General features: G+C 52.8%; 1 protein-coding gene across 7 annotated transcripts in view; it reads left to right on the forward strand.

Moving 5' to 3' along the window:
* Slc37a1 (solute carrier family 37 member 1) overlaps positions 1-13,820 on the forward strand; it is a 70,713-nt gene that overhangs the window by 37,278 nt on the left and 19,615 nt on the right. For all 7 annotated transcript variants that reach the window (XM_052744495.1, XM_052744502.1, XM_052744498.1 and 4 more), the window contains 5 exons: positions 2,383-2,518; positions 5,258-5,334; positions 6,356-6,522; positions 9,856-9,893; positions 11,689-11,769. In XM_052744495.1, the coding sequence (XP_052600455.1) occupies positions 2,383-2,518; positions 5,258-5,334; positions 6,356-6,522; positions 9,856-9,893; positions 11,689-11,769 (499 nt within the window). The remainder of the gene's footprint in view (positions 1-2,382; positions 2,519-5,257; positions 5,335-6,355; positions 6,523-9,855; positions 9,894-11,688; positions 11,770-13,820) is intronic.

Genomic DNA, 13,820 nt, shown 5'->3' on the forward strand with positions numbered 1-13,820 from the left:
ATGGTATATACAACCCCCTTATCAGATGCAAATGCCACCTGATGATGCTCAGCTTGTGTGTACAAGAGAAGGATGCCCAAGTGCCAGGGTATGAGGTATGCCTGGCCAAAGAGCCATAAGGTGTGGGCCTAGTCTCCACCAGCCTGCCAGTCACACACCCTCCTGAGGGCAAATGCTCCTGGTCTGTCTGACTGCATGCAATGTAGAGGGTTTTCCTCAGTTACTAGGAAGTGGTACTTAAACTTGGCTCTCGGCCGGGGTCAATTTTATCCCCTAGCGAACACAGCGGTGCCTGGAAACATCTGCAGCTGTCACAGCTAAGAGAGGGAAATCTATCATCATCTAGTGGGCAGAGATGAGAGGTTCTGCTAAACACCCCAGGACGCAGCACAGTCATCACTCCAAAGATGTCTGGCCCAAGAAACCCAGCTTAGTAAATAAAGTGGGTTTCTCGTTGCGTCTTTCCCGGCAAAGGTAGTTTCTCATGTGGCTCATCATTGAGTTTATTGAAATGGGGTTCTGTGGGACATGAAGTCCATTCCGAAATCTCAGAAGGGAGGCAAGGGCACCTGCCACTTTACAGATGGGCTTTGTGCCGTGACAAGAAGGCATGACGGCCCTCAGACCATTGTGCAGTTACCACTGAGGTCTTGACGGTAGATGTCATGTGACCCTGTAGAGGACATGAAAACACGGGAGATGGGTGCACCCAGGTCTTGCCTGGCAGGATCAGCAGGTGCAGCGTGGGTGGGAGTCCTTTGTGAATCAGATATGGGGTGTTGTCCATTCCATCAGAATTGTCCCTTAGATCTCATAAACAGAGAGGAGGTGCCTGGTGGCACCAGGGGGCCATACAAGAGGACGCCTCTCAGTGGCAGCCAGTGGCAGACGCTCTGGGGAGCCCATATGATTCATCCCCTTTGCCTAGGCAGGTTAGCAGCCCCTGAGAGGTCCCCTAATCCCTGGAGTGAGCAAGGCGGAGCAGATAAGCCTTAGCTCTAGAATGCTCTCCAGTCTCTGTGATTAAGTTCTGCTCCCCAGGGTGTTGTCAATGTGCGTCACTCCTGTTTTCGTGTTCAAAGGTCATTTGCATGGTTCTAGATAGATTTTTTTTTTCCTGTTTGATGAGCACAGAAGGGAAAGCTTGCTGGCAGACAGGCTCTGGAGATGATGCGGGAACAATGGCGCTTGCTCCAGGGTGCTGCCCTCAGGCAGGCAGGCAGGCAGGCAGGCAGGTGTCTGCCCACGTTCCCTGCTTGTTGGAGTCCTGGAGTGGTTATGTGGAAGGGAATGTGACTTGTGGATTTTCTAGAGTTTCTAAAGGTGTGTGTGTGTGTGTGTGTGTGTGTGTGTGTGTGTGTGTGTGTGTGTGTGTGTGTGTGTGTGTGTAGGTATCCATGGAGGCCAGAAGAGGGCATCGGATCCCCTGGAGCTAGAGTTACAGGCAGTTAATTGTAAGCTTCCTGACATGGGTGCTGGGAACCAACTCTCAGGTCCTCTAGAAGGACACAGTGCCCTTAACCAGTGAGCCATCTCTCCAGCTCCTGTGGAGTTTTGAAAGATCACGTGGGGTCTTTTGTATCTGCTGAAATCACGTGTGTCCTCGGTAGTGTTGGTAGAGGGTGGTGTCATGTGATAGCAGCCTGTCCTGTATCTGCCCTGTTACAAAGCTGGAGCCCTGTCGTGCCCATCACCACCACAGTGTCACAGCCGACCTAACACCTGGATGTAGCTCACTTTCACCTCAGACAGCCCAGGAAGGTAAGACTCCAGATAAGTCAGTTCCCTGAGCCTCACTGATGCTGTTAGCACTCAGGCCCCGCCCCTCTTGATGGGCCTTAGACACCAAATAAGACAGTCAGGCAGCAGTGGCTGTGGCAGGAAGTGGTTGGCCAGGCCAGGCAGGGGAGTGTGGTCCTAGCTGACCCACCCAACGGGTGTGTTCACACAGGTTTCTTGTTTACCGCTCATGGAATGGGCCGCTTGCTTAGGGTCACCGTGGTCCTCTTTCCAAGTCATCTTCCGCAGCTTAATGATGGACACTTTAAATGGCTCTGTACCCTGGCTGTGTGTTTGGGATATAAAAGGCTTAAGGAGCAGGGCAAGTCCTGCTTTGGTAGGCAGTTGTGGTGTGAGTCACGGTGTGTGTTTTATTGTTTGGCAGTTGGTGATTTTTATGAGAGAAATGAGTCTAAAAGTTCCCATGGGAGTGAGTGAGCTCCACAGAGAAACATCCCTGTCTGGTCTCCCTGGAAATGGTGGGGCTCAGAGGTCTAGAGGCACAGAGAATGGCACAGGACATCCGGGAGGGAGACGTGGTCATAGCTGTTGGCAGTGTGCTGGGCTGTTTCCTCATGCTGGTCTCTTTCCTTGTTCCTTCAGTGGCATAATAGGGGAACGCCTGCCGATTAGGTATTACCTGACATTTGGGATGCTGGCCAGTGGCGCCTTCACAGCCCTGTTCGGCGTGGGCTATTTCTATAACATCCACAGCTTGGGATTCTACGTGATGACCCAGGTAAGGGCCTGATCCCACACACTCACTGTGAGGAACAGGATGGTGTGTATGTTCAGGTCCCAAAGCCCACCTCTGCTAAGAGAGCCAATGGCAGGCAGATGCTGGTGAGGGGCAGAACAGCGCCTTTCCAAGGTCAAGTCTCCCGCAGCTGGCACGGGAAGGCCCTCCCCGCTTGTGCTCTAGCACCTGAATGGCTACTTCCTGTTTCAGGAGCTGTCAGTCTGGCAGGTCAATGAGTTGCGAAACCTTAGTGATCACTCCAAAGTGGCCATGGGGGTGGCCAGGGTAGGAAAGAAGGGTTGGCTCGGAGCAGAGCCCGCTGAACAGAGCTATGAGACCTTCCTTCACTGAAGGGCCTGGGGCAAAACAGAGGTGCTGGAGGTGCAGGCAGGGTGGGACCAGAAGCCCAGCTTGCCCTCCTGGAGAGCCCAGCCTTTGTGGGAGCTCTTGGCTTCTGCCCTCTCCTGCAGTTCTGTGGGTAAATATTGACTAGCAAAGGAAATGGGGCTGCCCAGTTCCTCCAGGTGGCCAAGGGCGGGGAAGGTGTGATAAAAAAACCAAAGCTACTCTTGTTTAATGTTGCTTTTCGAAACCGTGCCATTGAGCTTAATAAAGCTGAACTGCTTTCTTGCAAGCATGCTTTGTTCTTGCCTGTGACTAGGTACCCCTGGAGGAATCAGTTCTAGGACATCTGTGTTAGCAAAGTCCGTGGCTGCTCAAGTCCCGTGCATTAAGCAGCATAGGGCTCACATAGCTCCCATGCACATCTTCCTGTAGATTACTTATCTCTAGATTACTTATAATAACTTGTAGCTGAAGTTTTTTCCAGTCCTGCTCGACTCCCATGGCCCTGTAGCCCCTTGTACCCAAGTAAACACACATTGGCTTATATTAACTACAAACTGTATGTCCTAATGGCTCAGGCTTCTTGCTAGCTAGATCTTACATCATAAATTAACCCATTTCTATAAATCTATACTTTGCCACGTGGCTCGTGGCTTACCGGTATCTTTACATCTTGCTTCTCATGGGTGGCTGGCAGCGTCTCCTGACTCAGCCTTCTGCTTCCCAGAATTCTCTGCTTGTCCCGCCTATACTTCCTGCCTGGCTGCTGGCCAATCAGCATTTCATTTATTAACCAATCAGAGTAACACATTCACAGCACACAGAGTGATATCCACAGCAATAACTAACACAGTGTGAGTACTGTGTCTCTTGCTGTCACACTGCTTAGGGAACATGGACCGTTCGGTATGGATGCAGCCATCGCAGGCCCAACAATGCATTTGATCCTTCTGCTTTCACTCCTTGGATGCAGAAGCCTCAAGACCTTAACGACAGACAGAGTTAGAAGGGCAGGAAAACAAGTCCCCAGAGTCGCAGCATGCTCCTCTAGTAAAGGCCGATTGGCGATCCAGGAGCATCAGCGGGTGGGCATGCTGTCCTCTGCATGCCTCCTGGAGGACCCACTGTCCGGCGAAACAGCCTGCACTGGGCTGGGCTTTTTTCTATGGCCTCAGTTCTGATGACACCAAAGTGAACCTCCTGGTACTGATCCTTCATTAAATGCAGGTCCAGCACCTTCTGGGAGAGGGCGGGAATGCATGCCAGAGTTGGGTCAAGGCTGGGTTGGCTTCTGAGAAGGAATCTTCATCGTGGGCAGTCAGGGAAGACATGCCATTTCTAAGGTGAATTTGTAGCAGTTTATAAACGAGTCTATAAAGAGAAAAGTTCTTGTCTTTACAGAATGTTTAGATTCCAAGGAGTCTGGAATGCTTGAGCCCGACCTGTCAGAATGTTCCTAGCTGAGGGTCCTGGCTGGGTTGGCTTTATTTTTATTTTTTATTTATTTGTTTGTTTGTTTATTTATTTATTTTTTAGTTTTTAGAGACAGGGTTTCTCCGTGTAGTTTTGGTGCCTGCCCTGGAACTCGCTCTGTAGACCAGGCTGGCCTCGAACTCACAGAGATCCGCCTGGCTCTGCCTCCTGAGTGCTGGGATTAAAGGCGTGTGCCACCACCGCCCAGCTTTATTTTTTAATTTTAATTTTTTTTTTTTTTAGTTTTTTGAGACAGGATTTCTCTGTGTAGCCCTGGCTGTTCTGGAACTCACTCTGTAGACCAGGCTGGCCTCGAACTCACAAGATCCGCCTGCCTCCCAAGTGCTGGGATTAAAGGTGTGTGCCACCACCGCCCAGCTATTTTTAACTTTTTTAGACAGTCTCATATGTAGCCCAGGCTGGCCTCAAATTCACAACATTCTTCCTAAGTACTAGGGTTTTAGGTTTGAGCCACCATATAAGGATATAAGGCTTGGGTTGGCTTTTTTACTTTTCGTGTGTGTGTGTGTGTGTGTGTGTGTGTGTGTGTGTGTGTGTGTGTGTGGTGGTGTTTTATTTTTGAAATGGAATCTTGTTGTGTTACCCAGGGAGATGTCAAACTCCCATCTTCGACAGACCCCCTGCCTCAAGCTACCTTAGAAACTAGGATGGCAGGCATATACCACTATTCTTGGCTTGTACACACTTTATAATAGATCTGTGCTTCTATATATTTTATGTATATGAGCTACATATGTATTTTAAATTTCATAGCTTAATCTACATGTAAATGTAAAACTTACTTCTCACCTCTGGTGGTTGAGACTGACAAAGTGCTGTTATTTCTGTGTGAGCCCCAGCACAGGGAGGATGGGGAGGGACCAGTGTCTCCCCTCAGTCAGCCTTCTTTCCTACCTACAGATCCTTAACGGGCTGGTGCAGACCACAGGCTGGCCGAGTGTCGTCACGTGCCTCAGCAACTGGTTTGGAAAAGGAAGGTGAGGAAAACCTGGCCCCCTCTTCAACAGCGTTTTTTGTTGTTGTTGTTGTTGGTGGTGGTGGTGGTGGTGGTGGTTTTTGTTTTTTGGTTTTTTTTTTAAGGTTCTGATAGAAACTAGACCACATTATTTTCAGGTTTTCTTTCAGCCTATTTCAGGAACATTAATGAGGCTCCTCCTAGAAGCAATGTACTTACTGAAACCTCTAAGATGGAGGCTCTACAGTTCCCATGGGGCTACAGCCTTCCCAGAACCTATGTACCTTCAGAACACAGCCTTCTCCCCGGTCGCTTAGGCAGGGAGTGTGACCTGGACTCCACACCAGAGGGCTGTGTGGCCTCTGGCCTCAGCTTCCACCACACTTGTAGAACACAGAGTCTGGGCCCTTACCCCAGGCCTCTTGAACTGGAGTCTGCATCTGGCCGTGGGGTTTGAGACATTCTGGCAGAGGTCACCCAGTCCACAATCAGCCGGCCTGGCCCAGCTCTAGTGATCCGACGACAGTGCAGTCAGTCACTTGCAGCCCCTGCCTAGCTTCGCCCGGGTGAAGTAACCATAGAGACGCCGCCCAAGATGGAGACGCTAAAACGGGAGATGGACTCAGAAGCCCGATTTAGAAAGCCCGTTTTAGTCATTTGGCGTGTGTGTCGGTTCGAGCTTCTGTCACCACGCTAGTCGACCGACTACCACGTTTGTGGAGGCACCGGTTTAAATCCCGAGCCTTCCAAGAATTGTAGGAAAAGCCCTCTGTCCTCTTTGAATCATAGACTCGGGGATCTCTGAGCAAAGGTGGGCTCCGCGCTGATGCAGCCTGCGGCAGAAAGAGAGCACGGTTCTCCAGGGAGCAGCGGCAGCCTCTCGGCGCCTGCAGACAGAGCCTCTGTGGGGCCATGCTGGCTCCTCTGCCCCAGCTCTCGGGCTGCCATGCTCTCGGGCTGCCATGCTCTCGCGCCCGTCTTGCATGTGGACCCCGTTTTGGCCCCACTGCACCCACTCACTGTCCCATTACGCTGTGTTGTAGGCGTGGCCTGATCATGGGGATTTGGAACTCCCACACCTCCGTGGGCAACATTCTGGGGTCCTTGATTGCCGGCTACTGGGTGTCCACATGCTGGGGACTGTCGTTTATCGTGCCCGGGGCCATCGTGGCAGCCATGGGGATCGTGTGCTTTCTCTTTCTCATTGAACGTAAGTATACATGGCTCTAGAAATGGACACCTGGGCTTTAATCCTGTTCAGGGCAGGTTAGTGCGGACTGCAGTGCCGTGGGTGCCTGTATTCACCCTGGCTGTCCCCTAGCCAGGCCCGGTACAGACTTTCCCAGCAGCCCATTCTCTCCTAGCCTTGCTCAGGTTTTCTGCTCTTTCCCCAGTTTCTTGGGTGACCCCTGTGGAAATTCCTTCCCCCTCATTTTATGGTCCCCATCCTTCCCTTAGCGGGGCGTATCTGCGTCACCAGGAAGTCTCAGGTCTTCCCCGTACATACATCCGAGGGCACAGGCCCCGCCTACGTGGCTGTCCCTGCTTACCCCGGCCACCTCCACGTGCTGACATGGACTTTACCAGCTTGTGTACTTTGCGATAAGCTGCGTCTCGGATAATGTCATAAAACCGTGGTGTGGCTGAAAGCCATATGTCTTATTAGGTAAAGTGTCTGTGGGAAAATGAAGTCCATGCTCTATTCTGGTCAGCCCTGGACTTCTGATTTAACAAATTTTGAAACTAACTTTTCAAGCCAAGAACCTTTGAGCAGCCCCTGCTGTGGCCACTCTGATCCTCATCCTGGTCCTGGTCTCATAAGATAGTCTGACCATTTAGTTCTTAGATTTTTTTTTTTTTTTTTGCTTGAAGCAAGATGAAAGCACATGGCTCTGGGGTATCAGGGTGGTCCCCAGCCTCTGTCCTCATCTCCAGGGCTTCAGCCTCTTTACTCTGCACACACTGACCTTTCCCCACCCCCAGCTTCCACACCACCCTCACCAAAGAAATGAACATGTGTTAGTGGGTTCAGTTCCTCACTTCTCACCCCCCAACACACTGTTCAAGCCAATCTGTTAGTTTTTCAATGACCTCCATCTTGCCAAGCAAGGGAGATGTGGCCCTCTCGGCCAGCCCTCCTGGTAGGTGAAAACAGAAATGGACATTCAGACCTGGAACTTAGATGTGCGGTCTATGAGTAGAATGGATGACGTGGGCTGCTCCCTAGCTCCATTTCACAGTGTTCCCCAGAGTCCCAGGAAATAGCACGCAGGCTGGCAGGCTGGCAGGCTGGTGGTCCGGCCCCAGCAAGTGCACTGTGGGATAGGCAGGGCCTTGTGGCTGCTGTCCTAAGGCAACGGGTTAACTAGCTGGCAAGTCCCTGGAGTTCTTAGAAAGGCCATTGTGCCACCTGTCTTCCTGGGCCTTGTCCCCTCCCCAGGTATTCATCTTACAGATACCTGGAGAGTGACACTTCCACCTCGCTAAGGCTCCAGGCCCCGTGTCTGCCCTGTCCCACTTCTGGAGTCCCCTGGGAGTGTGCTCTTTTCTTTACCTGATGGTAGAGCTGGTTGGTTCTGGGTAAGGAGGATGGGAGGAAGCACAGAGGGTGTGGCATTGGCTACATAGGCTTGATGTTGCCATTCAACTCAGTCGGGGACAGGACATTGTCCCCTACTTAGGACAGAATTATCCAGAACAGTGGACCTCTGTTTTCACCAACCCGGAGCCTCCTTCTTATGAGCTCCCTCCTGCTGTTCATGGTCAGAATGATCCTGAGAGAACTGTCTATCAGGCTCCTTGGACCCTGGGTCCCATCCCAGGGTGACCCACTGCCCTCCTTGCCTGTTACTGCCATGACCTTGGTCCTGTTCTTCCTTGTCCACCCTGGGGCAGACAGTCTCCACTCCTCAGGCCAACCCAGCCTTGCAGCCAGCTGCCTGGGCTAGAAGTCACAGACCTGGCGTTGCCCATTTCTCTGGAAAGTTTTGCTAGAGCCAATGTGCTCAGGACCATTCCTCTGAGCTGGTCTGTGTCTCCTGCCTACCCAGTCCTTCTTGGCCCTGGACAGGAAGGTGGTTTGCTGCTGGTGGTGGGGTATCCTAGTGCCAGGGCATAGAGATAAAGCTGGGACCCCGAGCCTGGGCTCAGGATTGGCCTCTGGTAGCGGTCATCCCTCCTCAGTTCCTGGGGTTGTTTATATGTTTTATGTAAGTGTCTGGTGGTCACTGCCAAGTGTGAGGAAGACCACCTGCCATCTAGTCAAAGCTCACTGCTCTGTTCACCGCCATGCCTGTCCTCATACTTCCACGCGATGCCCTCCTGATGTGGGCCCCAGTTCATACCAGCTTGTTTGCCTCCTCAACCACCTCCCACCCCTGCTTCCGCCTCTCTTGGGCACTTCACTGAAGTGGCTTGTCCCCATACCCGTCCCTGGCCGCAGGCCTGGTCATGGTGCCTTGGGGGGCCCCTTCCCCTCCCCGTTCCCTGTACAATACAAGGCTGTCTCCAGGGCCTGGTGCTCAACTGTGCTCTGCTTCAGTCTGGACATGGCTGTGCTCCCCACAAGGACGGCTCCCCTGTGCCGTGCCAACCACGCCCGAGGTCACCTCCACCTCCTACACTTTTACAAGAAGAGCTGAACTTGGCCCTGCTCCCTTGGGATTGAGACCCCCCATCCGCCCTGCTTCTTCATCTGTCATAACTGGGACATTTTCCTGGGTGGCAGGCAGAGAATGTCCCATGTGGAGTGCTGCCTGCATCCCAGACACTGCGTCAGGCTCCAGGGCTGTTCTCACGCATTCTCCCTGAAGTACACAGGGTTCAGGCACAAGCCGCTGCTTGCTCGGGGAGCTGAGTGACCACCCAAGGCCCAGGAGGCCACTGGATGAGTTTCAGGTGGCGGGACAGGCAGGACCTCTTCGTGACCCCTCACTTGCAGCGACGCTGGCATTCTGTTTTCTCTGGCAGCCGTCTGATGTCCTCACTTTTACTTCGTGGACGTTCACCGCCCATTTTAAACGCCCTTCTCACCGTGCTCCGGCACTAGCCTCCTGCTTTCGTGTTCCATCTAAGCGCCCCACGGGTCCACTGTGTCCTTAGCTCAGGCTGACGTGCCACACCGTCAAGCTCTTTCTACAAAGTCGTGTCCACCACCCCCGTGGCCTGGCACTTCCTGGAGGGGAGCTGGGCTGTGCCCTCAACCTCCTAGGCCTTTGGCCCAGGCAGTCTTTCTTCCTTCAGTTTCTGTTTATTCAGTGAGAACCACCCGATGGTGGTGTCTTGTTCTCTTCAAATGAACCTTATTACGTCCATTCAAGGGCACATGGCTAATAAAAGTTACGGTCATGAAGCATGCCCGTCCACTCACACAGTCCCCTCTTTTGTTACTCTTTTTGTGAGAAGAGACCCTAAACTTAGCAGGAACGCCAGGTGAAGAGCGGTTCCGTTGCCAGCAGCACCCCAAGGACTGCTGAGGGCCCCGGGTGGGTTCATGTGCTGTGGGCAGCCACGCTCAGCCACCGTCACCTCTGTGCTCTTTCAGATCCGAAGGACATCAGGTGCTCCTCCACCCTGCCCACGGTAAGAGCTCCTCCGTCTCCTATCCCCTTCCAGAACAGCCTAGTCCTCTTTGCAGCCCACACTGCCAGAAGGGAGAGGCTGGCCACAGCCTCACACATGACAAGAATCTCTCTCAGCCCACATCACCACCTACCGAGCCCTTCCTGCTGACCCTCAGCTCCACTGGCAGAGGCTGTCACCACAGCCTGGCCTGACATCCCTCAGTGATCCCCATTTCTGTCAGCATAAAATCGCCCTTAACCTGTTTACCCTTTGCCCTGGGAAATGTTAGGACCTTCCCGTGAATAGCAAGCAAACCCGAGCTCTCAGCCCTGTGGACAGTGCCTGAACCGTCCAGCAGAGGGCACCAGAGCCCCTTCCGGTTGAGGCTCAACAGCTGTGGGCTGGGGGTGGTGTAGGGAGCGGGGCATTCTGGCTCTTTAGAAACCACAACCAAAGTAAGCAAAGAAGAGTAATCTGGAAGAGTAGCCATGTCCCTGCCGAAGCGTAGATTTCAGAGTCCAAGCTTACAGAGCCAGCCAGGGATGTTTCCACTGTGATCTGAGGCCTCTGCGAGTCACATGGGTGCCTAACCTCTAGATGCAGTAGAACCTGGACACTCGCTTCCTCATGGGGACATCTGTCCCTCTGGACGGCTGTGGCCACACCTGGGGAAGCGAGACGTCTTAGAAGTGACTTCTTCCTCACAGCCAGTTCCAGAGGTACAGGGACCAGGCCAGGCCCAAGCTACTGTGTCTGTGTGTCTGTGTGTGTGTGTGTGTGTGTGTGTGTGTGTGTGTGATGCAGAGTTAAGTCTGGGCTGGGTCTGCCTGACTCTCCCCCTTTATATGATCTTGGCCAGAAGGCCAAAGTGTATCTTAATTTTCTCCTTTTCAAATGTCTGAGGGAGTCCTTGGGGTCTCCCAGAGCTCAGATGTCCTGAGGGTTCTGTGGCAGGCTGGGCGGGGATCATAAACAGAACAGCGGGTACTTCCACCCTCTTAACGTTTCACAGTGGGGTTCAGCTTCACCACATGAAGTCATGGGGGTGCTCAGCCATAGCACAGCAGAACTGAAGGGGGGAAAATGTCAGAATTCAAGACGGTTGTGTTTCATCTTAAGTGAGGCAGGCCCACAGGACGGGAATATTTGCAAATCGTGGCTTGGGAGGGACCTGCATCTAGACTACGTAAGGAAGCCGCTGCTAAGTTGTTAGTAAAACAGCCATTAGTGAAGCAATCCGTGCACTTCACAAAGCACCCGGAAGAGGACAAATCCCGGGGGACGGGCGAATCGGGGGGCAGGGGGGGGGAGTGTGGGCCTAGGGAGGGCACAGGTGACAGACTCCTGAAGGTGAGGAACCTTCTGAGCTTGAGGTCAGTGGTGGACACAAGGCTCTGCCTCAACAGACCACTGAACCGTGAGCTTTCAAGGAAGTGGTGCAGTGTGGGTGTTTGGAGTTTTCCCAGGAAGTCATGAAACAGCAGCATGTTTCTGGTCATTTACTGTATTTTTTCCCTCATCATTTTTCTGCAGGGACAGAAGTGTTCCTTTTAAAAAATGTATTAGCTTTTAGTGTGTAAGCATTTGTCTGCATGTATGTGTGTGCGCCATGTGTGTGCACTGCCCATGGAGGCAGAAGAGTACATGAGATCCCCTGGAACTGCAGTTAAGAAGGTTGTGAGCTCTTATGTGGGTGCTGGGGATAGAACCCGGATCCTCCGGAAGAGCAGTCAGTGCCCTTAACCGCCGAGCCACCTCCCCAGCCCCAGTCCAAACATTATTGAGGAACTCTAATGAGATGCTTTTCTTCCAGCATTCCAAAGTCTCTGAGAACGGAATCAACAGATTTAGACTGCAGAAGCAAACCACGCACACCGAAAAGAACGGACCTCTGGTGAGTGACCCGAGGCTCCCACCTGCTGGGACGTCTTCAGAGATTCAGAAGCATCTCCGAGTCCTGGAGTCCTGTGAGCCGACTGGCTGTCCCTGTGCCTCAGTCATGTCTCAGGCATCCAGGCTCTTTAAACCACTCACTGGGTTTGTTTGTATTCCTCAAGGGCATTTGAGGTCACCTTTGGTGACTTTCTCTGGACAGACAGTCAGCTACACTTACATGTCTTCGATCAACTCCGAAAGCCATTCATCCATCCAGGAGTTGTTTGCTGGCCGAAGAGCCCGCTGCCCAAGGTTGTGTTAGGGCTGAGGAGGAAGGTGCAGATGGGAAGTGGGCAGAGGCCTCGGCCACCTAAGTAGTACCCCAAGTGGAGAGATAGGGCAAGCAGGTGCTGTTCCAGCTGGGCCCAGCAGGTGTCGCTGCAACACAGCTGTATGGCAGGTGGGTGTTGCAAGTCGGGGCACACTGGACAGGAGGCGCACACCGTGGACAAAGTGATACAAAGAGTTCATGTCACAGGCCCAAGAAAAGGTGGCCAGTGTCATAAAGGGCATCTCTTACCTTTCCTCCACTTTCTAGATGAAGAAACTGAGGCACAAAAGTCCTAAGTTCCTGATCCACACCCTAGAACAAGCCCAGAAGCCTCTGCGCATGCCTGGCCTTTCTCCCTGCCCTTCTCTCACACAGTTTCTTCCGGGTTCAGTTGCTCAGACGGCTCATTGACTTCCTGAGCTGAGCCTCCTGGAGCAATTTAGACTTAGCCATTGAAGTTATAGCCGTTTTCTTTCATTTTGAAGTCAGGTTGCTTGAAGGATCAATGCACTAAGCCTGCTATCACGGTCTTTATCGCCCGGGGACATTTATTTATGGTGCCTGGAGTGTGGGAAGGAAGACACATGATGTCCCATACATACATCCTGGTCTTTGCACTTTAAGGAGAGTGTGGGCTGTGGCTCGTGAACCGAAATGCTTACAGATCTGTCCATCCTGCAGCCCGGAGGCCAGGGGCACCGTATCCCGGCAGAGCTGTGAATGCTGCCCGATGCGTGGTTCTCGAATGTGGACTTTTGTAGATGACGGCATCTAGTGTCTCAATGTCAAGAGGCTGGGCGTGCCTGCAAAAATTTCAGCTCCCTTGACTTTTTCAATGTCACATCTTGATTAATGTTCCCACCTCTGTGACACTCCTCTGCGGTGACTGTGAAGGCTGACATTTTGTTCTTTGTCGTGACTAGCCTGAAAAGACTCCCTCTGGCTTCAGCGTGTTACTTCCGTCCTCCCCCCCTCTCTCCCCTCCACAAGTCTGTTCACTGCCACCAAGAAGCCAGGTACATAACAGCTCAGTCGCCTTATTCACGCCGACTCCCGTGGGGACTGGCCCTGCTCACATGGTGTCTTGAGCAAACCCCTGCCTCTGCGCTTGCCATGGGTTTGGATATGTAACGGGGTGTCCCCGAGCCTGGCAGGACCCCCTGATTGTCCCCTTTCCCAGAGTATTCCAGCCTGACCCCAGGTGCCGCTCACTGCTGCTCATGCCAGGCCCAAGGCTTGATGCAGAGGCTGCACAGGGAACCCCCCTTTGGTCTTCGTGGCCTGGCGATGGTTGCCTTGAGGTGGTCATAATTCCCATCCCCGTGGCCACTTGTTCTCTTCATCCTTGGCATCTCTGACTGGCCAGGGCTCAGACACTCTTGAGACCCCACAGGAGCCTCAGGATGGCGAGCCCATTTGCCTGTGCCTTGCTTGCTAGATGGGAAGCACAGACCTCACCAAGGACAGGTTTCCCGCAGTGTGACTGCAGGCACATCCAAGTGAGGCGTTTCGGTTACAGCACTAACCTGTGTGTGTGTGTGTGTGTGTGTGTGTGTGTGCGTGCGCGCGCACTCTTGGGAGCATAAGTCAAGAGCAGGGCTCCAGCTGAAGAACCCTCATTCATCATGCAGCCCTCAGGCTGGAGCACACATGGAACCTGCTTATTGAGTCTCTTGTTAGCTAGTGGCTTCTTGTTCACTCTGAAAGGAAATAGCAGTCCCTTTTGCTTGTTTTGGAAG

Source organism: Peromyscus californicus, unplaced genomic scaffold (assembly GCF_007827085.1).
Source record: "Peromyscus californicus insignis strain IS unplaced genomic scaffold, ASM782708v3 Scaffold_19__1_contigs__length_69161282, whole genome shotgun sequence".
NCBI lineage: Eukaryota > Metazoa > Chordata > Mammalia > Rodentia > Cricetidae > Peromyscus > Peromyscus californicus.